The 25,612-nt window shown below is 38.5% G+C and overlaps 2 protein-coding genes across 2 annotated transcripts in view; one reads left to right on the plus strand and one right to left on the minus strand.

Annotated features, from left to right (window-relative positions):
- The window catches only part of LOC140936872 (suppressor of SWI4 1 homolog), an 11,764-nt gene extending 5,012 nt beyond the window's left edge, over nucleotides 1-6,752 (plus strand). Inside the window, exons 5-15 of the mRNA XM_073386378.1 lie at nucleotides 118-195; nucleotides 721-813; nucleotides 1,570-1,646; nucleotides 2,075-2,182; nucleotides 3,159-3,285; nucleotides 4,309-4,387; nucleotides 4,827-4,881; nucleotides 5,245-5,319; nucleotides 5,698-5,768; nucleotides 5,991-6,077; nucleotides 6,413-6,752. Coding sequence (XP_073242479.1) covers nucleotides 118-195; nucleotides 721-813; nucleotides 1,570-1,646; nucleotides 2,075-2,182; nucleotides 3,159-3,285; nucleotides 4,309-4,387; nucleotides 4,827-4,881; nucleotides 5,245-5,319; nucleotides 5,698-5,768; nucleotides 5,991-6,077; nucleotides 6,413-6,648 — 1,086 coding nt within the window. The 3' untranslated portion in view covers nucleotides 6,649-6,752. The remainder of the gene's footprint in view (nucleotides 1-117; nucleotides 196-720; nucleotides 814-1,569; nucleotides 1,647-2,074; nucleotides 2,183-3,158; nucleotides 3,286-4,308; nucleotides 4,388-4,826; nucleotides 4,882-5,244; nucleotides 5,320-5,697; nucleotides 5,769-5,990; nucleotides 6,078-6,412) is intronic.
- A 4,659-nt stretch (nucleotides 6,753-11,411) lies between these two features.
- On the minus strand, nucleotides 11,412-25,600 carry LOC140937065 (flotillin-1-like). The gene is made up of 15 exons (XM_073386596.1): nucleotides 25,454-25,600; nucleotides 25,199-25,274; nucleotides 23,336-23,426; nucleotides 22,296-22,397; nucleotides 21,821-21,862; nucleotides 21,674-21,718; nucleotides 20,486-20,560; nucleotides 19,881-19,976; nucleotides 19,447-19,566; nucleotides 17,608-17,727; nucleotides 16,752-16,846; nucleotides 16,425-16,470; nucleotides 15,401-15,538; nucleotides 14,848-15,012; nucleotides 11,412-13,465 (listed from the first exon to the last, which is right to left on the minus strand). The coding sequence occupies exons 1-15, from the start codon at nucleotides 25,500-25,502 to the stop codon at nucleotides 13,439-13,441; spliced, it is 1,287 nt and encodes a 428-aa protein (XP_073242697.1). The 5' UTR covers nucleotides 25,503-25,600; the 3' UTR covers nucleotides 11,412-13,438.
- Between the last annotated feature and the right edge of the window lie 12 nt (nucleotides 25,601-25,612).

The following is a 25,612-nucleotide window of genomic DNA, read 5'->3' on the forward strand; positions in this document are numbered from 1 at the left end:
CTAGCTTCTTTACAATTCTGTGTGTCAGATTCTGAGTTTTTGTAGAGTATTTGACAGAAAATATTTCTGCTTTCAGACATGACCTTAACATTGTATTGAAATTTATTATTATTGTAGTATTCTCTGATGAAAGATGTGGTGTCTTTGCTGAAGAAACCTAAGACTTTTGGTAGTCAGTTCAAGAAACCACCTCTGGTAAGATCAGACATTCTTTCTTTTAGAAAAAAAGTAATCTATTAGTAATTAATATTATTTTTATTACAGTCAAGCCAGGTCAAGCATACCCCCTCCCCCCCAAGATTCCATTAATGAATTTATTAATCGAAAGTTGAATCCGTTGGTAGTTGTGGATTTCAGATACATCTCTGCATTCTTGGGTGTACAATAAGCTGTGAATGCACATATGAAGCTGTTATGAAATTTCTACTAGCTTAGTCTCCCTGAATTTGATGTAAATGTCTTCAAAGCAATTTTGTCCATTCAAAGATTTTCAATGTGACCAAATACAGAGAAGTTCTTGTTGAAATATTCTCTGGTCATTGCGTATGCAGGAATGCCAATTTGAATTTGACACTAGTTACGGGAATGACTAAAGGATTCATTTTTCAAATCATCAATTATTTAGTAGAATCCTGGGGGGACAGGTACGCTTGACAGGTATGCTTTAATTTTCTAAATCTATAGTAAAATTGTAAAAAAAATTGCTTTTATCTCTTTCAGTTGGTATTGAATGGTTTTTCCACTGACAGCCTGTCAATGAAACTCATGACCACAATGTTTCAGAATCTGTTTCCTTCTCTCAATATCCAAAAGGTAAATTTATTTAGCTTGTCTTGCCGGCAATGCTTTTTTGGCTACACCAATAACTATGTCTGAAAAGATTTAAATTCAACCCAAATGTCATTAATTGTTTTAAAGAATAAGTACTTGAATGGATTAATGTCATAATAATAAACTGCTTAGGCACTGGAGAAATATTAAAGTTTGATAATAGAGGATTCAAGTACTTAGTAATACATGAATTAGTAAAAATTTTAACAAAATTAGTGCATCTTTGATGTGTAGCAGATAAATATTGCAATGAGCATTTTTATTGACCAAGCAAGTTCAAGGTGGCTGGTTATTGGCCATTTCCTCCATTGCTTTGACCAAGATGATCATAAAACACATAAAACAACTGAGGACAATATTAGCCAGTGAAATACACAGCTGCTTCTCATCTCCCTCCATGGCATGCATCAGCCATCTTGACCTAAAACAGCTTGGAAAAAACAAAGACTTCTTTGGGAGACATAGCAGCCAATCTTGAGAAGGCAAGATACACCTATCTTGCCCACTTGGGTAGCCAAATTGTAGAACACAGGATCTTCTTCCTCTTGGCCACAGATGAAGCCTGCAGCTATACGATAATACATCTTTGTTGATCTGTATGCTATTAAAGTTAAAGACTTTCCATCCCTCTTCTTCTCGTTTTGGAAATTATCTTTTTGGGTATTGTGTCTAGTTGGTATTTAATAGAATCAACTGAGGGTAGACTGCATTTCTATTATTATTTTTTTCCTAACTAAGGTCCATCTCTCGGAAATCAGACGGTGTGTGTTATTAAGCTATAACTCAGAGACAAAAACCATTGACTTCAGACATTAGTAAGTCACTCCTGATGTAAAAGTAATTTGTAAAAATTTGCATTATAGGTCTGTTCTGACTATTTAAACTTTAGCTTAAAAAGGGTTGAAAGACACTCAGAGACATGGCTTTCCTAGAAATTATGAGGATATTAGTTTATGGTACCATTCAAAAGATGGTTTCAAGTTTTGAAATCTTATTTGCTAAACACCATGCATATTTTTATTAAGGATATGAATTTTGCTTGATTTTGTTTAGAAGCCCTATTTTGAATTCTTTCTTTCACTTTCAAATCTACCAACTAGGAAGGAGAAACTAGTAGTTGATCAAATGTTTCATGGGCCTTTGTCCCAGACTTTATTTGAGATTTTTCTTTGGTTATTCAATGTTCTGTTAAATTTAGTATGTGCACAGTAACAGTATTTTCTCCTATTTACCTTGCTTGCAGTAACATCCAAGCTGCTCCCATTGGAATAAGTCGTGGAGTAAAAAAACTGATCCAGACAAAGCTTCCTAACATGTCTCAGCTGAGTGATATCAGTGATTATGTACTAAGGTAACATTTATATGTTTTATTTTTGTAGTTATTTGAAGGGCTACTGCCATATATGCACTAAATAGGTATGTGCTACTGTGAGGGATACGGTTTTGAAGCAGTTAAGTCTGGGATAGGGTATAGAAATCAGAGTGTTTGAGTCTAGAATAGGATATCATTTTCCAGGAAACTGATTATTTGGTTGAAGACTTTTGTTTACAATCACTGCCAAAATTGTTGAGACATTGTCCTCAAATAGGGTAACTTCAGAGAACAAAAGAATCCACACTCCTCCCCTGCCCCCTCCATTCAAAGTTGGAGTGTTTGTTGTTTTCTGAAGGCAGCTCGAACAGTGGCACAAAATTGCATGGAGGGAATGGGGGAGAAAAAGCTATTTTTGAAGTCAGGAAAACGTCAAAAAGCACCTTTAGAGGAAAGTGTCTTAACTCATTTTGATGGCGACTGTAGATTAGGAAAACTGGTAGGGGGAATATTGGGAGCTTAGTCAAGTATAGGGCAGCAAAATCTGAGATGTCACTACGATTTCAAGTCGCCAGGTAAATAATACAACAAGTAGGCTGGGAATAAAACAGCTAGGGATTCCTTTTGGTTCTATTTCTTTTCTATTTCCTGATGAAAGTAGCCAGGGAACATGTTCATAGTAGTTGGGGGAAATCCCTGGCCCCCACCTCTTAATGACAGCCCTGAAAATGAAGCCACAATAGATCTCATTATAGGCTTCCAGCAGCACATCCCCACCCAAAAATTCCTTAAATACCCCTCGCCCCCACCCCTTCTTCAGGGCAAACCCCTTGCTAGTTTGAAATGACAAGAAGCCAAGTTCTAGGTTTTTAAATTTTTTGTTTACTTTTTCCATCTGGCTCTACAGCTTATGCCAAACTTACATGCAGTTCATAGAATGAATATTTTATTCTTGAGTTAAAATTTTAAATGAGTAATAGATGCTATTGGGTATGCTGTGATGTTTGTGTTTTAGAGGAGGGTGTGGTTATGGTTCAGAGAGTGAGGGTGAAGAGCCTGCAGACTCTAGGGTAACATTACCACAGGATGTGCCAGGAAGGGGCAATGTCAAGGCTCAGCAGAGTGCAATCAGACTTACAGAGGTATGCATACAGACCTAAGTGTTTCTGATTGATTAAATTAGAGGTAGAGCTATAGGCGAATTGGCCCAAATTTTCTGTTAGTTACCATGACAACTGATATGTTCTGTTTATAGTTAACCCAGGATTACTACTATAAGGGCGCTTTCCATTTGTCAGAACTGACCGGCCAGCCCATTTCTATTGCAATGAGAATTTCTGTTTTAATCAAAACTAACCATCCAGACTAGTGAAATCCTAAATATTATGCATGAAGGAGATGGTTTTTCAGCAAACCTCTTTAAAGAAAGCCAATTTCATTGCCAAAATGTCTGGTCCAGCCATGGTCAAGCCGGCCAGTTCTGACTTTTGAAAAGCATCCTTAGTATGCTTTCAAACTACTTGGCTCTGATTCTCAGACAAGCTGACAACAGTCACTGCTCCCTTAGTGAATGACTTTGCGTCATTGAGGTCATCCACTTATGGTATATACCTGGGTGGACAGAGACAGTTTGGAGCAAGCACTGGCCATCATCAGATCTGAAATAACTTAACACCACTGCAAATCTGCAGACTAAATATGTGCCTATTAAAGGAAAATGATTATTGGTGGTTTTGACAGGACTGATTCTAGCAGTTTGAGGATTTACAGTAATTATCATCATCATTAACATCATTAACATCATCATCATCATCATCATCATCATCATCATCATCAATCTTTACATGTACTCGAAATCGTACCGTATTTACATGGGCTTCCTGGGAGTCATGTGGATTTGTAATACAGCGTAGAGTGCATTAAAGGGGAATAAAACTTATGTGCTAAACATTTTTTCAATTTTTGTTTAAAATAATATTTCCCATGTCTCACGTGAAGGTAGTAAATGACCTTCAGATAATCAGAAGACCCATTTTATCTCTCTACTTGATTAAAAAGTATAAACACTTGCTGGAGGGTTAATGGCTGTTTTAATTTTTTTCGCTTTGTCCCAATGACGTCGTTATGACATACTGTACATTCATGGAACATTTTATTGTTTCCAGCTTGGACCTCGGTTGTGCCTTCAGCTAATTAAGATCCAGGAAGGAATGTGTTCCGGGGAAGTTCTTTTTCATGAGTTTGGTGAGGATTGACAGTTTTTCCTGAACTTAAGTTGCCCTCACGGCAGGATTAGCTTAGTCGGTAGAGAGCTTGACTGCAGAGCAGGAGGTCGTCGGATCAATTCTGTAGCCAGAACAATACTCGGTCTTAAATAAAATAACTGAGAAATGAAGGTGTACTACCTTTCCCTACAATGGGTAAGATCCTCGCATGGCTTGGATGACTATGTAAAACGGTGGTCCCGTCTTCAGTTTTTGACATAAAAGTAGTGTCATCAATTATTACTATTATGCTAAATACATTGACACTCAAATAAAGTGCTTTTTTATATTAATGGATCGAGAGAAGTCGTTGCGTAAAGTAACCTGAACTGTTTCACGGTTGTACTGTTCATGGCATCCCAGTTATTAGTGCTTCATTCATTATTAATAGTTTCCTTAATTTCTTTTTGTGTCACTAGTAAAAAAGACAGCTGAAGAAATCCGAGAATTGAAAAGACAAAAAGAGGAAAAAAGGTATGAATCCATCAAACCTATCGTGATTTTTAATATAAGTGATGTAATATTCATATTCCGCATGAGGAACAGGCGTTTTACAGGCAACAGCGAAGTGCAATGAAAGCGTTGTGCTTTGGTCACGGCCAATACACGTTCCCTCTCCGCTACTTCAAACCTTTTATCAACCACACCTCAGTCTTCCTGAATTTTTCTGACATTTGACCCTTGAGTTCGGTGAATCCACCATGCCCATGTCACAATTTCATTTTCCTCGATCTGCGTCTTACTGACTAAGCGATTGTTACTTGGCGTTTTGTTTTCTTTAAACGTGTGTTTTTAAGAGTCACTCACTTATGCTCTGGATTTTCATTTTGTTCAAAGGAAGTTGAAAGAGCGAAGAAAGAAACAGCAGCAAGAAAACGTCAAGAAAAAAGAAAAAGAGAAGGCGCTCAACAAGTAGGTGGCTTCAAAGTCACAATACAGTGTGAGGCAGAGGACCGGGACAGTTAGTCTGGTGAAAATAGCTTACGTGAGAGACGCGCGAGAATGTAATGAGCGCGTCACGTTCTCGCACCCCTTATTTGGCCCTTTCCCTTCCCTTTCAAAATTCTGTAACCCAGGCAAAGTAAACAGGCGGTGTCAGGGGATAGGGGTAGGGGTAAGTGGGTAGGGATTGGGATATGAGCAGGAGCGGAATCAAGGGTATGACCGCGGAAGTCATATCCCTTGAAAAGTCAGCATTTCATCGCTTTAGCGGTAATGTTTTACTCCGCTAACTTGTTTGATTTTAGGTCAGTTTATGATTGAGGGCCTTTCTTGTTTGTTTGACTCTAGAGCGCGAAGCATTGAAGGTCAAATGAAGAAACAGAAATTAGAGAAACAAGACGAAGAGGCTGATGCAGAAGGTTTGTGTATTGTAGCATCCGCTCTCATTACTCTAACGCCAGTCATATCTCAAGTTTATTTCCTTAAGCTTCTCGTTCAGTCCAATCTTGCAGGCACAACTAAGAAAGTTGCAACGACTTTTGGCCATTTCACGGTCGTCGTAGCCAAAGGCTAAAAATGTATCGGGATAACAAGTTATCTTTGTTGCGGCTTTAAGATGAGTATCGAACTTTTATCAACAGGTGATGTAGCCATGACTGCGGATGACGTCATGGACAGTGACGATGCTAATTGGTACAGACAAGAAGTTGGTGCAGAACCCGACCCTGGTAAGTTGCGCCGGAGAAAAATTCAACTTCTGCACCTTTGAACTGCAACTAGCCAAACACTTCCGATTATTTTTCTTGGGCATCTCTCGGGCAAAAATAAGGGATGTAATTTTGAAATGTGAAAAGTGTCATGAATCCAGTTGGTTGTAGATTTAAACCGTCGTAAATGTGACATCTTGCGCATCGTCGTGGAAATGTTTATGGATGTAGTTTATAGGGCCTCCTCAGTTTTTGTTTTACTTGTGTAATGTTTTTGTAAAGAGAGGTTTTATTTCAAGAATCCGTGGTTATGATTACAGCCAGTTGAGTGGTTTCTTGTTTATTTTTCTCTCTAGAACTCTTTCCAAAAACCCGCAAAAGAAGGAATTCCAAGGAAACATCGCAACCAGGAAAGAAGAGAAGGCACCCAGACGAAAAAGGGGAAACGGCGGAGAAATTTTCCAAAGAAACAAAACATCGAAAATCCCAACAAGACAAAAAAGTAAAGAAATCTGTGAAATTCAAAGCAACTAAGAAAGGAGTGAAAAACAGAGGAAAGCATGTTAAATTAAAAAGAAAGTCTCGAAAGTGATACAGAACTTCTTGCTTGGCTTCAAAGTCGAGTCAAATCCTGGAAGCATTACAAATTGAAGAATCCAACAAGATCCTTAAAAATAAAGACTTCGCTACGATTGACGTTCAAATCTATTCATTACGGGGTTTCGAAATGATGTTACTGTCACCTACCCATTTTGTGGTCATCACTCAAGAACTCAGGCCCGTAGAGAGTGGGGGAGTGACGGTCCCCCCCCCCCCCCCCCCCTCTTCCACACACACACACACACAGGCCCCAAAGGTCCACATTTTTGTTGACCAGTGATTTAAAACAAAGTCAATTGAGAGTATTTTCTATTAGCTTCTATTCTAATTCACTGATTGTGAAGTAAAATTGAAAATACTGTGAGCTTTCCACAAAACGTTTTTTATAGCCTTCGTGTAAAAGTATGAAAACGGGGATTTGGTAATTGCCTATATCTATAAGGAATTTACCCCTTGTTAATAATTATGTCGCTTACTCCTTTATTTTTTCCTTTAGTCTGTTTTGTAGAATTCGTAGTGCGGATTGAGCAAATGTTTTCTTGCCGCTTTTCTTTCACTGGGAGGTTATGTGGTCTTTTACTGTACAGTGGCTGCCTGTGGTTTCTTATCTTTACTTTATCAGAAATTGACCTCTGATTGCTAGCTGAAGGATTAGTATTTTCCTTTTTATTTTCAAAAGTGGCCCTATAACATTTGGGATATTTTTCCATAGTTTCCTGCAAAGTGTTAGATGTGAATTATTATTTTAACAGTAAGAGGTTCCCTGGTGTAGTTTTGACATTCTGGACCCAGCTCTTTAGCGTTACTTACAAGATATTAAAGCTCCTATTAACTTATTAAAGCTACCCTACTCTTGTAGCATAAAAAAATTGCACCGCCACTCGGTCAACAGTGTTGCTTCCATCAGTCAACTCCAAGCCCTTTCATGGAAATTGAAATAAATGCCAGTCTTAGGACTTCAGCGCGATGTTGTTATCATTTCTCCCTTGACAGTTGCTAGCTACGGAGCAACATTACTTTTCACTTTGTTTTGTTTTTGTTGCGAGAGCAGTACAACCGTTCTGACTGGCTTAATTGATCTTACACATTTATAAGGCCGTATGAAGGCTTGAAATTCTCGTTTTTCAATTGGCTGCCAACAGCCAATCACAAAGGGTGGATCAGGCAGTATATCCGGATGATGCAAACTTAGCAAATAGTGCGGACTTACAACTCTGTTTCTGTTTTATTTTTCTTTTTAAATAGTGACATTGACATTCTCAAAAATTGTAAAATAAAGTAGTCCGGCTTTGAAACAAATCACTTTTGAAGTTTAACAGTTTGAGAAATACTAACCAATGTTTTTCAAAACGCTCGTACTTTGCTCGTAATACAGTCGTAGACTATGGTAGGCGGAATGGTGCAAAATTCAACGAATCAAAATCACTACCAACATCAACAACCAATCTGCAGTTCAACATTTTTTTTCTACATCAACAATAAAATCCATCCAACTTCAACGATTAATATAATAATCAACATTCGAAATATCCCTAATTCAACAACTAGAGAAAATCAACATTCACAAAAATTCCTCTTTTCTTCAACGACGATTTGCCTCACAACCAACATCGGACATCGACTTCAACAACAAAACACGTTCAACAATTTGGGGACGAACGACTGGCTATGGTCGAGGGAGGTTGGGACCCAGAAATTCTAATCACGGGGCATGCTGGGAAATAGAGACACCAGGGGCCCGTTTCTCGAAAGTCCCGGTAACTTTTCTGGCCCGAAATCAAATATTCAAATCGAAATGTAAAGAATAAGAGCGAGGGTCCTGGCTAGCAAACTACTCCATTTTGTTTCATTAACTGATAGTTTTATCATGTTAGATGCAAGACTATTGAAACCTCTATCTTGCATGTAAACCAAAACTGCTTTACGGGTCCGTTAATTATCGGGACTTTCGAGAAACCAGCCCCAGGAAACAAACATGCGGCCGGAGCTACCAACCAAATGCAAAGTATCGTGTGGAACTTCTTTTTTAGAGATTTGGAACAGTTAGTCTTAGATTATGATGAATTGAAGCCTGGGGTATCAGGCGTTTCTGGGGGGAAAGGGGAAAGATGGAAGTGAAAAATGGCGAGAGCTGAAGGAGAGAAAAGCCTGACACAGATGCTTTTACTGAAGCCTTCCACCCCCACACAGCATGATTCGATACTATCCAATCAAAGTCATTTCCGGCCATTGGGTTGTCAGCTTCAAAAAGCTCGCCTACAATAAATCTCACCTTACTGTCTGGTCGAGCTCCGGTGCTTGTGTTGCTACTATTTCGCTTTTTTTCTGAAACCTCCAATGAGGAGTTTTCGAATACTTGCGATGGAAAACCCGCCGTTTTTGAGGAGTTATAGCATGTTTTAGGAATTTTGCTGGTGTAAGATCGTCAACACTCTGTTTGTAAATAAACGTGTGCCCGGAAAATTGTAAATTGCTTTTGTTTACAGAGCTACAAATCGTCCAAGGGAAAATCTATTTTTTTTCTTTAGGTTTGTTGGTTATCCCTTGTCTTCTTGGGCGGTACGTTGAAAGGAGCTTCAAGAATAAATAGGAAGGTGCGATGGTGAAATACCTATGCCTAATAATCAAGCAGCAGCAAATTAAACCACTTCACAGACAGCTCGTGAAAGCTGTTGCAAGTTCAGTTAAGAAAGAAGTGAGAGCCTATAGCAAAGCCGGGTCAATTCCCGTTGGCGAAATATGATGGCGCCCGCTTGAGCTTAAGAGATTTTATTGGAAGAGGAAGCGAACGAATTCCAGTCACGTACGCTATCGTAACCGCCACAAGCAAAGTCAAGCTAAAGCCTTGGTGCTGTCTGTAGCCTGCGTAGCAGCAGGGGCACCCAACGAGGATATAGTTCAAAACCACTTAACATAGCATTGTTGAACGTATTTTAGTATCTAAATGGTAGATATGGCCATATTTTTATCCCCTAAAAATTTTTCATCTGTTCGGATTTCCTAGCTGAAAGTCTAGTAATCCGAAAATTATAGGGATCAAAACTAACTTTTTCGAAAATTTCAGCCTGGAAAAGGCTCCCGAAAATTCTAGGTGGCCTTTTTTAGGGTAAAAATCCGTTAAAAATGGGTAATTATACCATTTTGTAGATGTTCGAAAATCCTAGCAGAGGCAGGTAAGCAAGAAATTTTACAACAAATGTTCCGAAAATTCTAGATCTCAAATCGTCTTCCGAACAGATATTTTCCGAAAATTGCCGTTGGGTGCCCCTGTAGCAGGCGCTAGGGAATAAATGGACGCAGGCGATGCTGTGGGCTATTCTCGATACATGGCTACCTCGCTCTAATTTTATTTACAGTATAAACAATACCCGGCTTTTAACGGCAGGATCTTATAAATCAGATCTTAGATATCTGAAGCACTGATATCGTCTCCTTTGTCCCGGTCTTGTGAAACCAATACTCCGACAATACTTCTCCGTTTTGGTAGAAGCCGGGTATATGAGGCTTTTCCATACTCCGAGAACATCTTTCCTTTTAACTACGTATACGAGGCTCTGAAAACACAATTCTTTCTCGGGTTTTATTTTTATTCCAGGAAAGAACTTGAGAGCACCCTCTACAGCCTTTTTGAATTCCTCTCTGCGTCTCTATCCGTAAAAGTACCACATTAAGCGGGCCAAGAATGTTTTGTCTTTTTATAGTCGGTCGAGATGACGACCCAAAAGAGCTCCTTTGTGCAGTTTGGCCAGCAAAAACATTATTCAATTCAGGCACAGAACTCGAAGCCGCCGAATGAATTAAATTTCTAGTCCTGGATACAAGATTTAGCTTTAACTCCTCTCGGACACATCGCCTGATTCTCTCCTCTTCATCCGCCATGTTTTTTTCCTAGAATTTCTGGGTCCCAACCTCCCTCGACCATAGCCAGTCGTTCGTCCCCAAATTGTTGAACGTGTTTTTGTTGAAGTCGATGTCCGATGTTGGTTGTGAGGCAAATCGTCGTTGAAGAAAAGAGGAATTTTTGTTGATGTTGATTTTCTCTAGTTGTTGAATTAGGCATATTTCGAATGTTGATTATTATATTAATCGTTGAAGTTGGATGGATTTTATTGTTGATGTAGAAAAAAAATGTTGAACTGCAGATTGGTTGTTGATGTTGGTAGTGATTTTGATTCGTTGAATTTTGCACCATTCCGCCTACCATAGTAGACAGCCTAGTATCCCCGCCCCTCCCCCTCTAGGGCCGGGACTTTCGCCTCTGGGCTTGTTTGGTCCGTCCCCTTGCTGGATCGCACCTCCCCCCTCCCCCCCCCCCAAAAAAAAATCCTGGCTAAGTAAGAACCTTTCATTAGAGTGAAATGCGAGAGGATTTTGTTTTCAGTACTAATAGTTCATAGCCATTGTGTCACAGCGGTCTGTGTGTACTAAAAAAGCGTGGTCAAATAGTTCAGCCTCATTCGACTCATGGACCGAGTTGGCCATTCTTTTCCCAAAATCCCAAGAGCTTGGGGTCATTTTACTTCTCCATGCGCCCGAAAAAAAGAGACTTACTTCCTGTGTTTTATCACGCACCAATCCTATCCAAATAAATTTTCGCCAGTTTTGATTCCAAAAATACTATCGGTAACTAGCGCTTATCATATCAATTGAATAAATTTCCCCATAGGTCAATTACCAGACCATTTCTTAAAAGTAAAACTATTATGACTCAATAACGCTTTGAAACTAATTGACTGTTTCAACAAACAAACAAACCTATTTTTCTAAGCACTTTATTTCAACAGAAGTCGCAGTATTCGGTATTTATAGTCTTACAATGATATATCAAAGCCGCTAACACCACTACTAATAATAATTATATAGATTATCTTGACTTTTAAGTTTGACATTGCCCGGCGTTGACATTTCTTACCACTATAAATAATATTAGAGGTAAAGTTTAACAACAACGACGTCCACTAACGTGTATACAGCCAATTACTACCAAATTGAGAGCTCTTTCAAACGTGTATGTAGCAAAGAAGGGCGATGAAATGTAACAATTGAGATTATCATAGTTTGCCATAGCCGTGTTGCTCGCAACAAATAAATGTTATGATAGGTTCGATAAGAGTTCGATTAGCTGTGACCAGCACATTTGACAATGGCTTTTTGCTGACAACTACACAAGATCCTGTTTGACTTAAAATGAATAGAAATTACTAATGAAAAATAAAAAAGAAAATTAGTTACAAGCTTGTACAAGTACAAAGAGGTTACCAGAGCAGGCAATCTTGTTCTCAGAGACTGCAATCGTGTTGGTTAGCTAAACCGATCACTGATGTCCGTACCGCTTGACAAGGGCAATGAAGACTTTGGGCACAAGATTTATTGGAGAGTTGGTCAAACAACTTTAACATTTTGAGAACAATATAAATGCTGTGCTAATGTGGTTTTAACTTCGCACATCTCACCACAATTTAGTGACGGAAGTGTCAAACAGTCAAAATCAGCATTGGACAAAACTACAGTGAGAATGTTGACCAGGGTGTAAAATTAATTCCTTCTGTGAGAAGCGGCACATTCGCCACTTTAAAAACGAAAAGGGAAATGGAGATGAAATGTGTTTGGTAATCTTGTTTGTGGTATCGTTACTGGGGATGCGCCGGTCAGCTACTGGCCAATTTTTTCACTGTCCCTAGTAACTGTCCCAGAAGTCTTTGCAATGTTAACTCGCCCAGTTTCCTTCAAGTTTTTAAAGTGGCGAATGGGCCACTTTCGAGATCGAAAAACCCTCTCTTTCAAAATGAGGCCAAGTGCGCAACATTTCACTTGAAAATGAGTTTTATTTGCATGAGAATGAAGAATCATTTCCATATCAAAGGCTGAGCACTTAACCTCGTTTTGATACAGAGGCGCGGGGAACTCGTAAATGGTCTATTTCATGTCCTTTGCATTCTCGCCTGACTCATCTCCTCTCTTCCAACACCATGAACATCTACCACACGGGTGACAGTACCTGGGGACCTTGGTTAGTGATTGTGGTGTACCAAGTATACGCTGAGCGTGGTGTTTGGTGTCTCTTCAGATGCCACCATCCACAACAACGCTTTTGCCGGAAATTCCGTTTGAGCATCCAACTCTGCTCAGTCTCTGGGTTTAAAGGAAATGATTCCACAGTTCTGTTCAGTCTGTACAGTCTAACTACTACGCAAACGATTGCACGGGGTAATTGTTAAATAGCTTTCAGTACAGTATTTTAAATTGCAAATTGTTGCTACACTAAACTTAACATATGAAACACTTAATTTTTTAACCAGCAGTACATAAGAGAACATAATACGTTGTTGTATCAAATGGAAACTAAGGGAAGAAACCGAGTCCCATCTGCGGCTCGGATTTTTTTCCTGGACCTTTCCATTTGATGCAAAACGTATCATGTTAGTGTACTTCTACAAAAGAGTCACTTAAGACATAAAACAAAATGGTTATACCAGCATTTAACATCCATGCACCGGAATTTTTTATGACGGTGTCAGTTTACTACAGCAGCTACCAGAATGCTTCACAACTTTGTTTTCTTGTGCATATTGTATCGCTGTTTAAAATCCAGCAGGATTACTACATACGATTTGGGAAAGGAAATTGTAATGAATGACATTCTGTCCTGCAATAGTAAAATGATACTATCGTGTAAATCTTGCCTATTACATAGAGCATGAGCAACGGGTTATAAAATCCACTGAGAGGAAAATGTTATTTTCTTGCAAGAAATTATTGACAATTCTTCTTGGCCATGAAGGTTACACACGGTTTGACAGCCTCATTGCCTACAAAAAAACAACAACAACAATAAGAAAACAGAGAAAAATTCATCACCTTTCATTCTTTCATCATACAGTACGATCTCGACATTGCTGATCCTAGCAGTATGCAGGACGCATGTAAAATATGAACCTAGTATATGGCCTCGCGCTCCATGAGTTCTTCGTAACAGAGGATAGAGCGCCCGCCTGGTGTTTGGGAGGTCATAGGTTCGAATCCTGTCCTGTCCTGCTGATTATTTCATTTTCACCAGAAAACACAAGTCAAAACCATAATTTTCTTCATTCTTCGTGACGTTAATAGACCTTGCTCACGATACCCGCCTTCTTCGCACGCGCTTTAGGATTGACGGGATAAACAGGGTTCATACAAAAAATTCCAACCATTTTGCAAGGACTTTTCGAGGACTTTTCAAGGACCACATTAGATTTTCAAGGACCACCTACTAGGAATATAATTTCACGGACTGTACAAAAATGCACATTTCCAGTCTATTCTTTTAAGGCTCTAAGGCTTGAACTGTTTTCTTCACCAACGTCTCTACATTTTTCAGTTTACTTCTCTTAAATTGATAGTTAATTATTGCATAAAACATTGAGCACTTTGAATAAATAACCTTTAAATGCTCTGAGTTGTGATTCATATTCTGTCTTGGACAACCAAACATCATCAAAAAACACTTTCCATGCCACTAAATTCAAAGTTGAAGAAAATTCAAGAACTTTTCAAGGACTTGCACAGAAATTTAAGGACTTTTAAGGAAAAATGGGATTCAAGGACTTTTCAAGGACTTCCCCTAAAATTTAAGGACTTTTGAAGACTGTGCGAACCCTGATAAAGGAAATGTCACATGGTATTTCAGGGGTAAAAAGGTGATAAATTTGCCAACACGAGCAATCTGGGTAGAGTTTGTTTATTCTATCAAAACAAGTGTAAAGTTCAGGTTTTACTGCATTACTGCATTATTGCTGGGAGCATCAAAGGTCGTTACTGCATCCAAAAGAGTAACAATATTTATGATCACTTACACCTATAATGCGCCATTATTCTCTTTTAAGTAAAAAGGTTTTCATTTAACTGTTGTCTAGAATAAACAAAGTCGACAGTGATTTCTTGTACCAGCAGAATTATTTTATCACTTGCTTGCCCCATGAGAAACCACGTGACACCAGTCTTTACGCGCATACAAAGAAAGCGGGTATTGTGAATAAGGTCTATTCAAGAGATAATAAACAACGTCAAAACTAGTTCATGGATTGAAAAATCTGATCCTTTGATTCTTAGTACGTTTTACAACAGAATTTCATCCAAAAATGCCATCATCAGAAGTGCAGTTCATGTCGACATAAATCAATCAGAAAAGGGTTTTACTCTTGATGTCACTCACCTTGCTGATATCAATTCCGGTTAAAGCTTCAACTGATTTGGGCAGGTTGGCCACAATTTCCAGAATTTCTGAGGTGATCTTACTGGCACCAACGTCGCACTTGCCATTGGACACCATTACAATCTTCTTACACTGGGAAATAGGAGCTGCAACTTCAGCTGCAATCTGTGAAATTACAGTCAAAATGAGTTGAGAGGCACTACTGGCATATTAAACATGTAGATGTTGTAGGTAAAATCTGTTCTCAGGTCAAAACAGAATTTCCTTTGTCTCCTATGAATGATTAGGGCTAGGAAACAAAGGGAATTCTGAATCAAACTGAGTTGAATACTGATTTAACCTGAAATCAATTTTACCTACAACAGACACCTGCTTGGGATATGAGTTCAGTTTCTGTCCCCAGTGTTCTTTCAGCCCTACACTTTTTACAAAACTGTTTTACACATGGACATGAGGTGCAAGTTTGTGACTACGAAGTACATGTATTAAGGACAAATATAAACAGGCTTGTGTAGAAAAAGCCTGGTATATATATATATGTATATATATATACCTTTGGCATGGTCTCCAACACCATATCCACAACAGCAGCTTCTCTGTATTCTTTCCATGCATCAGCCTTCTTTGCCATCTGCTCAGCTTCTGCTGTAGCTTTGGCTTCTATGGCAAATGCTTCAGCTTCTCCTTTCACCTGTTAACAAAAATGGAAATCACTGCCATTCAGTATTAAAATGCTGTACACATAATGTTGATGCTAGCAGCAAGCAGGATTGGTGCACATGAAAATGGGAAATGGCCCAATTCTTGCCATTAGACCAGATCAATGGTGCTGTTAAAATGTCCAAACGGTACAAGTCCCTTTGGTGTGCCTGCCAATTCTCATGCTTGGCACAAGGCCCATGTCTGCTGATTGAAAACTTTGCTTTTTATTTAAGGCTGTCACTGAGGACTTGGGGCCGTGGATTTCCCTGGCTGCTGTGAGCATGAACCCTCGCTACTTTCATAGGAAACAAAGGAAAAATTGAACTAAGAAATCCTTAGCTATTCTTTTTCCCTGCCTACCACTTTTTTCTGGCAACTTGAAATCTTGGCCACAGCCTTGCCGTGTGTATGATTAAGTTTACTGGCCAATTTCTCCTGCCAGTTACAACAATAAATTATTTGGCTATAATAATCAACATTAACTGGCACATTTTTTGAAAAATACATAAAGAAAAATGAACTTGACACAAGAAAAGAACACACTCTGTGAATGATTGTACTCTCTCCAAAATCTCTGCCTTTGGATGTCAAGGCGTGATTATTTTCTTGAGAACTTTTGCACTCTGGAATGCACTATTTTGGAAACTTGAGTACATTTTTTAGATCTCTTTCTCTCTGGATATGATCAGGTCTTCTATGAAGAATCCTAGGACACTTACAAAAAAATCTCATGCCCTGGACTTATATTGGCAGGTATACCTTGGATGTCAATGGGTAAAATCATGTCCCACACTCATTGCATGCTTGAATTTCTTTGTATCTTTCTCAACAACATTACTAATAACAGTATCTTTCTTTCCTTAAGCTCTACTAACCTTTATGGCTTCAGCTTCAGCCTCAGCTTCAAGTATCACACGATTCCTTAGAAAGGAAAGACAAGTAAATTGATTTCAGAATCTGTGGGTTTATTACTGACAGCTTAGCTCTAAAGCCAGGGGTACACAGCCCAACACTTGTCCAACTCAATACAACTAGCTGAACTGAATTGAGACTAATAATCTGTTCAAGAATGGTCAGCATGATAAAAGGCCTATTTTAGCAAATAACATTGCATGATACCCATACACTACAGTACCAGTTTATCAACAAATGTGAAACCCTGTGGCACTGGCAAAGAACAGCATCTTTCATTAACTGCATACCTGTTGGCCTCAGCAAGTTTTTCCACTTTATACTTTTCAGCTTCAGCTGGTCGTTTAATGGTTGCTTCCAATTCACGATCTTTACGAGCAATTTCCTACAATATTGACACAACAAACAAGGTAACTACAGGTACAGAGTGACTTCTCTAAAATCCATACTCTCTTTGAACAGGTTTAGCTGCCTGCTTTGCAATGAAGAGCTGACGTGGCAGGCTGATAATGAATAGTAGGCAGAACTCGCACCAAAGGCACAAGCTCTTAAGGGCTGAGGCATCTAGGAATATTTTGAAATTTAGAGTCTCAGAAATGACATTTCCAGGGGATTTCAAGAAGAATTTTCCACCACGGACACCATGTTGTTTCATCACAATGCACAAACGACTAGGAACAATGTAGTCAAAATATCCCAGGCGTTCCATGACATCACACGGTTCAAATGTTTCACAGATCTAAACCTGCTTGAATATGTGTTCAACGTCATTCAACACTAATAATAAAATTAGCTAATTCAATGGTGCTTATTTTTTGTTAGCAGTTAGGATAGCAGGAGATGAAAGTCGCTGGCTAAGGACCGCTACCAGCCCTTATTGATAGCCCTGGGAATGTGCCCATGATACAACTACATGTAGATAGTTACACCCACACCTTTATAGTAAAAGCAACATGTCAGGTCTTGCAAGCATGAAGCTGAGTTTAAGAGGCCGTGTCATGGCTGTTTAGTTCATTTTCCTGATATCGCCAATTACACTGCCTTATGTACTTTGGAACTCAACATCAACGAAGAAATTACTAGTAAATGGCAAAAATCACATCTTCTTGTACAATGACAAGAACCACAACAACAACAAGGTATTACCTGCTCTTGAACATTAATCTGCTGTGCCCTTTCCACAACTTTGATCTGCATCTCTTCTTCCTTAATCTTCTGTTTTGTTATAGAGGCCTGAAGATCATAAGCCAGTTCTGACTGGGCTTTCTATTATATCAAACAGACCAAAGGATTATTAAGTTAGATAAGTGAAAGAAAAAGACATAATAATATCATATATTTTCTATTATTAAAGTTAAAAAAAAAGGTTAAATGGCTTGTTTATAGTGGAAAGTGCACTTAGTTTATCCAGCTAGTTTACAGGCACTCCACTCAAATACTTAGAAACAAATTTATTAAATATAACATAACAGGATTAAAACCCCAACTGGCAGGAGGCAACCAGCTGGCTATTTACAAGTGTAGCAGAGGATTTGCACTTGGCTCGGGACGACCGAGAACAAATCCGGGAAGTGGCCAGAGCAGGACTTGCCGGCCAGAGTGGGACTTGCCCCCGAACTGCGCATCCAACGAGCGGTCACTCGGCCGCGCTGCCTCCTTTAAGTACACTGTAAAAGAAAAATTATAAATTATTGCCTTTGAACTAGCCTGCAAAAACAGCCATCGCTCCTTGCCCCTTGCCGCTGGGACCTTTTGACAGGAGGGTTGTCTTTACACCCCACAGACAGAAATTCCATACTGATGATGTAAATTAATGTTTACATAATATATCCGGTAGTCATGGGGTTCCAAAAGGTTGATTTGTTTGATTTTATGTTTCTCTTAGTGGTCTAACAGGTTAAAGTTTAGTACTCCTCTGCAAACAAGCTTCAACAAAACTCAAATGCTCCTTCTAAAGAAGATTATACAATGATGTGAATGCTACGCGCGCTGTGATTGGTCATTGCCCATGATCTATTAGAGTACAGATACATGGATGACGTCACGGGAAACTTGTTTTCTTTGTTTTGTTCAACATGGCACGCGGTTTTGAAAATGTTTGTGAGATTATTTCGGATTGAGGCAAGTGAAAGCTTCGGAAAAAGTTTAGCAGGAGCTATTTACAAAGAAGAAAAACGGAGAAACGGAGAAACGGAGACCAAAAAAGCTATTGACTACTTGACAATGCCTGAACTACAAGAAATCTTCACAACAGTTGCCATTGTGTGTCTTCGCTACGAGAGACTCGCTGTTTTGCAAAATGTTTTCGCTATTATTCTTCTTTGAGCAAGAAAAGACGGTGAAAAACTTTTCGAAGAAACTGTATACAAGTAAGATAAAGAAGAAGCTAAAATGAAAAGTTGGGTTTGGGACTTAAAAAATGCCTAAACTAGCACAAATCCTCAAAAGGTCAAGCCGTTTGAGGCAGATATGTGTATCGGTCTTTTTCTTTTCTGATCATTGTGTAAAACAAATAGATTCCATGTTGCTGTGGTTCTGTTCAGTAATAGATCACAGAGGATGTCAAAATGTGGTAAAAACAGCAGTGACACACTCGCCTGCGGCTCATGTGCCACTTCTTTGTTTTTACGACATTTTGACGTCATCTGTGATCTATTACTGAACAGACGCACGGCAACATGGAATCTATTTGTTAAATATATTCCACGAATATTGACAGTTTTGTAGCAGATTCATTGCATTAACATTTGACCTTTGTGAACATTTGTCTTTTGTCTGTCATTAATAAACAATGGCTAAAACAATATAACTACTTCGTTGACCAATCAGAACTCCTGACCAGTTACCAGAAAGATTTTCCATCATCAGCATAGAATTTCTGTTGCTGAGGTGCAGACGTCCCTCTTGGTGAAATGTTCCTAAAGGGGATGAATGAAGAGAGATAGCTGTTTTCACAGGCTACCTGTGAAAACTTTTGAATAGTACCTTGGTCTGAACTTCAATGTCATATGCAGCCTTCTTTAACTCATAGTCTCTCTTGGCTTTGGCAATCAGTGTGTCATTCTCAAACTTAGCTTTCATGCGAGCTTCTTCTGCTAATGCTTCCTAACATAGCATAAAATAATTCAGATTTCATCAAGTAAACATGTATACTCAAAATTACTACATACACTGGTAATAAAACTACAAATACTTGAGCTTTAAATGGACAGCCCTTGAAATATTGCTAAGAGAAATGGAGGGGCATGTACAAGTCAAATTTTCAATTACAACATCACTGGCACACAAAATGAACTTGTAAAAATAAAAATTAACTTAAACCAAGACAAAAGGTCAACCTCAGCATAATTATACAATACAATATAAAAATCTGACACACAGATGTGTTCATGTGCACCATATTGATGATAAACTTTTACCTTGATTCCAGAATCTCTCTTAGCCTCTGCTTCACCAATCCTGGCATCTCTTTTGACCTGTGCCGTCCTGGCCATGCCAAGAGCAAGCAAATAGCCCTGAAAAAAGGAGCCAAACACATGCTAGACATATATACACAAGTACCACTAAGAAGCTAAAAATTTTTAGGGAACAGGACAGAGTGATATGAACATTAAAGAAATTGCTTGCCGTTTGGGCAAGCTGTTGCTGAAGTTTACTAGCACAGAGCAGTTGTGCAGCTGGTTCACCATTCCCCCTTTCCACTAACATTTTTGTGGTTCCATGGGTTTTGTGGTTCCATGGGTTTATAGACGAAGTCCATTTTTATTTCTCTTTTTCTTTTAAACACTGTACACACTAAATTACAATACACTGCCCATGTCAAAGGAACAACCACAATTTAAATTTGATCCAGGTGTAAAGTAAACAGTAAAAATGATGATGACAATGATAATGATGATGATGATGATGATGATGATGATGATGATGATGATGATGATGATGATGATGATGATGATCGTGGTGGTGGTGGTAGTTTGTGGTATAGGTGATTTGAAATTAACTGATCTTTTCACGTGTTAGTTACCTCATCATCTCTGATATCCTTTATTGTGTAGCTCACAACACTGACTCCCATGTTAACCAAGTCAGATGATGCCACCTACAAAAAGTAAATTCAAAACATAGTTGCTTAGTAACATATATACATTTGCATGTAGTAAAAAAATAATGCTAACAAGAATGAAGACTGACAAGAATGACTGTTCATTTTTCCAATAGGTACAAGTACCGACAAATGTTTGCCATAAATAGATTTAATCAATCCTCAAAACCTGAAATGAAAGGTTCAACAAACAATAGCGCTTGTGAACTATAACCTCAGGGAATCTCATCTATACACAGCATTCTCCCTGAATTTTAGCTCAGCAGGTAGGGGACCATTCATAGCCCGTAAGGCAAAAATATGCACCAGAGGTGCACTTTCCTGGGGGCATGCAAGGGGGCATTGGAATGCAGGACATGGTCTCGCTCTTGCTGGGAAATTTAAGAGCTAAGTTCTCTGAAATGTCATTCCCTCACTTAAGACCCATTTTACACAAATTTGCCGTTGTTACCTTTAAACAACAATTTAAAACGATTGATTCCAATAAATTTACTGTGTCTTCAATGTTCTCTTTCCAAAATGCGTGGCCCATAAAAAGAAAAGCTGTGTATATTTCAGTACAGTGAAACCCCGCCTTATGGCCACCTCGGTAATACGGCAAAATGGCCACTCATTTTATAATAAAAAATCCTTGTTAATACAGTCACCCGTTAATGCTCCGGTTACATGGCCACCTTGCTGATACAGCCAATTTTGTTTGACCATTGGTCACCATGCTAACGGGGTTCTACTGTACTTTTCTATATATTTATTGATTTCCTTGTGGACTGTGAGAATCGGATCAGATCACAACTTGTGTATTTTTTAAAAGTACTTCTTTAATTTTAGTAAACCTTCAGGCCATTGCAGGTGGTAAGAAATGTTGCTTCAGGCAGTAAATTTTACTGGTTATCGCCTGATAAGGAGAACACTGCATACAACTTGATACTTCCTTAATTGTTATGGTATTAAGTAACGCTCAAACCAAGATAAAATGAAAAAGTTAAAAACATTAACAAAACAACAGGAACACAAAGCAAGAAGGGCAGGAAATAAAAATACACATTAAAATTACTCTAGAAACCAGTTTAAGCCTATGAAAGAAAAATTCGTGAACTTGCATTACTTTACCTCAAATACACTCTTGGAAAACTTCTTACGATCTTTGTAGATTTCCTGTTTTAATTGCAAATTTAAACCATCGGTCATGACAAAAACTTACAAAAAATGACAAACAAGATGCAACAGTTACTAGTGCAGTGCATTCTTTTTATTTACCTCAACAGTCATTGTGCCCATGATGGCTCTCTGATGGCCCTCCTGTAAAACAGTAAACATTAAAATTAATTGCAGAGTCAAAAAAAGGTTAAGGTATGATCAACAGGCCTGAAAAGAATGCACATAACTAAACAATCTTCAACCTGCTTAAATATACTGTAAATTATCCTGTTAGTCATAAGAAGACAGCACAGTTGATACAGGTGCAGGTTAGAATGCAGGACTTTTAACCCACAGACCTGGGTTCAGTTCATCCCCTGAGCACTAGCTGTATTCCAGTCTTATGTTATGTATTTGTGTTCTCAAAAATTTTACTCTGAGAAACGATAAATTAAAGAGGATTGTGGGATATGTGGAAGGTGTATTGTACAAAAATTTGTATATACAGTGTGGTCAAGAAGCCCAATAAAGGTTGCTAACAAACTAGTATCTGATCTAAACTTTAATGGGTGATAGAAATTAACTAGAACCTCACCAGTGTTTCCAAGGCAACAGAACGCACTTCCTCCTGTGATTTGCCTAGAAACTGTTGGCAGGCTGCATACAACATTTCCTGATTTTGGCCTTGAATTTTTACCTGCAAAATGAAAAAGTTCACTATGTGTGATTTACCTTGTTGGTACTTAATTTCGTGATTTTGGCGAGAGAGTGTTTTGTGGGGTTTTATTTTCGTGATTTCCACACACAAATATGAAAAAAGGTATTTAAATTCACGATTTAAGCGTTCTCAACTTTATTTCACTTATTTAAAAAGTCTGAAAGTTTTCAAGTTTCTAGTAAAACTGGAAAAGAAATGTAGGAAAGCTTTACAAATTAACATTATTTCACTTCTGACTGAAGATACAAAACGAAGCTCACCAGTAAAACTAGTTAACAAGCTATATTGTTGATACATACAAGTATGTTGTTGCTGTTACAAGCTAATAATTAATTTTTTCTGTGCTTTGAATGTTCTATATGAGCTTTTAATTTTGCATGCTTAAATTTTGCAAGGATTTATTTTTGCAATTTTTTTACAATCACAAAAAACACGAAATTTAAGACCCGTGAAATTAAGTACTAATAGGTTTTATTACGAGCTTTTTCGATTTTCGCCTTTCAGTCCAAGAGGAGAATAATATTATTCTGTGCTATGTGTATTTTCTAATCCCCCTGTTCTTCATCCTGACCTACTTTGTACTAGTCACTGTTGAACCTCAGTTCTTTAAAATTAATGACAACTGTCATGGTATGCCTGTGGTCTTAGGTCATGTGCTCAGAAAAACATGTACTTCGTTGTTGTTGTATTCTTGGTGGCCATTAAAAGGTTGAATCTATTGCCTTAGTCCTTCATAAGTGTTTGGGACCGCTATCGTTACAATGGGGATACCTTTTTTAAAAGTACAAAAGTAGTTAGAAGAGAGCTAATGGTTTCTGGCAACACCTCAAAACCCTCTTGACTTGAACCTAACATACATGTACAAAAACATGACCCTCCAAGAGCCAACAGAACAACATATGCTCACAGGTATTTACCTGAGCTATTCCAGTTACAGAGATAGGCACTCCATGGCGGGTATATACACGAGGAGATTCCACATTCAGGGTCATAGTGTTCAGTGATATTCTGTAAAGAAACCATACATAACATTATAAGGTGAAACATCCAGTATAAAGACTGATCAAGAGCAGAGATGTCCACTGAAGCAACAATAGTTTCACACAGTCTTGATACTGAACACATCAATGATCCTTTCAGGGATTACCCCCATGAAGAGGCTACTTTTCGCAAAATGTGTGCATAAAGTAGCCAGCTGTAATAACAACTGTCCATTCCTGTCTGGAAAAGTGGACAAATCGATTAAAAATAACTGGCTTCTAACCATTTCAAAACTAGTTTGACAATTGCATCAGCTGGATGTGGTCCTGTATGGTGTATGTGTTGTGAGCAAAATCTGTTCTGGGGTTAAACCAGAGTTTCCTTTGTCTCTTATGAACAATTAGCATTATGAAACAAAGGAGATTCTGAAACAAACAGTTTAAATACTCATTTAACTTGAGATCTGTTTTACCTACAACATATGCACTTTGCATAAAGAGGGTATTACATGGCTGTGCAGACATGTTTTATTCACTGTAGCCATGTAATTTGTATTGGAAGCCAGTGGTTTCACCCCATAGCAAGTTAGCCCCTAACTAGTTAGCTCTATTAGAAATCAAGTTTGTCCCCAACCCGCCAAGCTGCGACCATTTTGGTCGCCATGGCGCCTAAAAGTTTGGAGCTGGCGACTTGATTTGTGAAAAAGTCTCCCTAAACCAAAAGATAAACTTATTGCAGGTCTGTTCTAGACTCTCTGAAAAGCTGAACTTGGATGCAAGGCGAGAGAAGTACATCTATTCGAAAGCGTAATGCTTGCATTCATGGGAAAGCATTAATGAGGCCCTCTTGGGGAAGGGGGGGGGGGATGGTACGTATGTCCCAAGTCTGAATTTCAAATAAGGTCTTTTTAAGTTTTAAGGAGTAAGCCATGCTGCTGTTGGTATTTAACCGATCTTCATGCCGTTTGTTGTGGTTTCATCTTGTCTTGAGTTGCTGTTTCAAGGCCATGTTGCTGGTTGGAATTTTACCCAGACAAGGCCTCGTAAATTAAAAGCCTGAATTTTGAAAACTTTCACGTGTAGGTAGAGATGATCAAATGATTGCTAGTGTTAACCTGCATTATACTTTTGGTTATTCATGAATACACAACCATTACTAGGCTATTATATTTTACAAATAGGAAAGAAGGGGCTAACTCACTGATAATTTGTACATTTACTTAAGTCATTGCAATTTATTCATAAAAGGTAATCTTGACTATAAAAGCTTTCAAATCATTTTGAAGTACATTGCAGGGTTATCCCAGTAGCGATGTTTTATTCAATATATTTGATGCACTTTCAGACTCAACGTACGTAGGCCTATATCAAAACAAACCAGGGGTGTGTGATGTTACGGTTTAAAGTCAACTTCTCTTGAGATTGAATATAAGCTACATAAGTTAAACCACACATAGAAAAGACAACGCTAATACGGGTCATAAATTCATTACGTTTTTCTCTTCTATTCCAACATTAGGAAGTTAAATTGCGTTCATACCTTCATACCATGTAGATGTATTTCCCATGACACCCGTGATCGGTGTCACATACTCACACAAATCAACAAACTATTAGAAAGCAGATTTTTCAGAATTGCCACTTCGAATACACGAAATTGTTTGACAAAATTTTTCATTTTGTTAACTTTGAGTCCAGTCATTACGTTTGCATTTTTAGCGTTGCAAAGATCGGACCACCTCAGCAAAATTCTATTGTGGTACATAGCGTGCGTAAACTGTATGAATTTCCTTGACTCACTTTTGCAGCTTTTGAATCCATGGCCACACAAATATACGGCCACCTGAAACTAGAGCAGGCTTGGAGTGGCATACACCTGCAAAACAGATCAAGAAGACAGGAAATTTAGAGCAGAGATATTCTGATTTCGGAAGATCATTCAAGCGAACTACAGCAAAAAACACCTGCGAAAATGCAATTCCAATTCAAACTCATTGCTGAGGGATTTTAAAAAAGAAAACGTAACATTGATCACGAAGATATTGGGGGAAATACCTGATACCACCATGGCTTCATTAGGACCACAAGTTTCGAAGAAAACCATCGCGAATATGGAGCAAACCTCGTCAAATTTTCCTCGTTCTTGGGCACAATAAATTCGCAGGGTAATCACGTGACTATTATGTTGACGCCTTCTGCCCAACAACCACAGGT

This window comes from Porites lutea, chromosome 5 (genome assembly GCF_958299795.1).
Source record: "Porites lutea chromosome 5, jaPorLute2.1, whole genome shotgun sequence".
Taxonomy (NCBI): Eukaryota; Metazoa; Cnidaria; class Anthozoa; order Scleractinia; family Poritidae; genus Porites; species Porites lutea.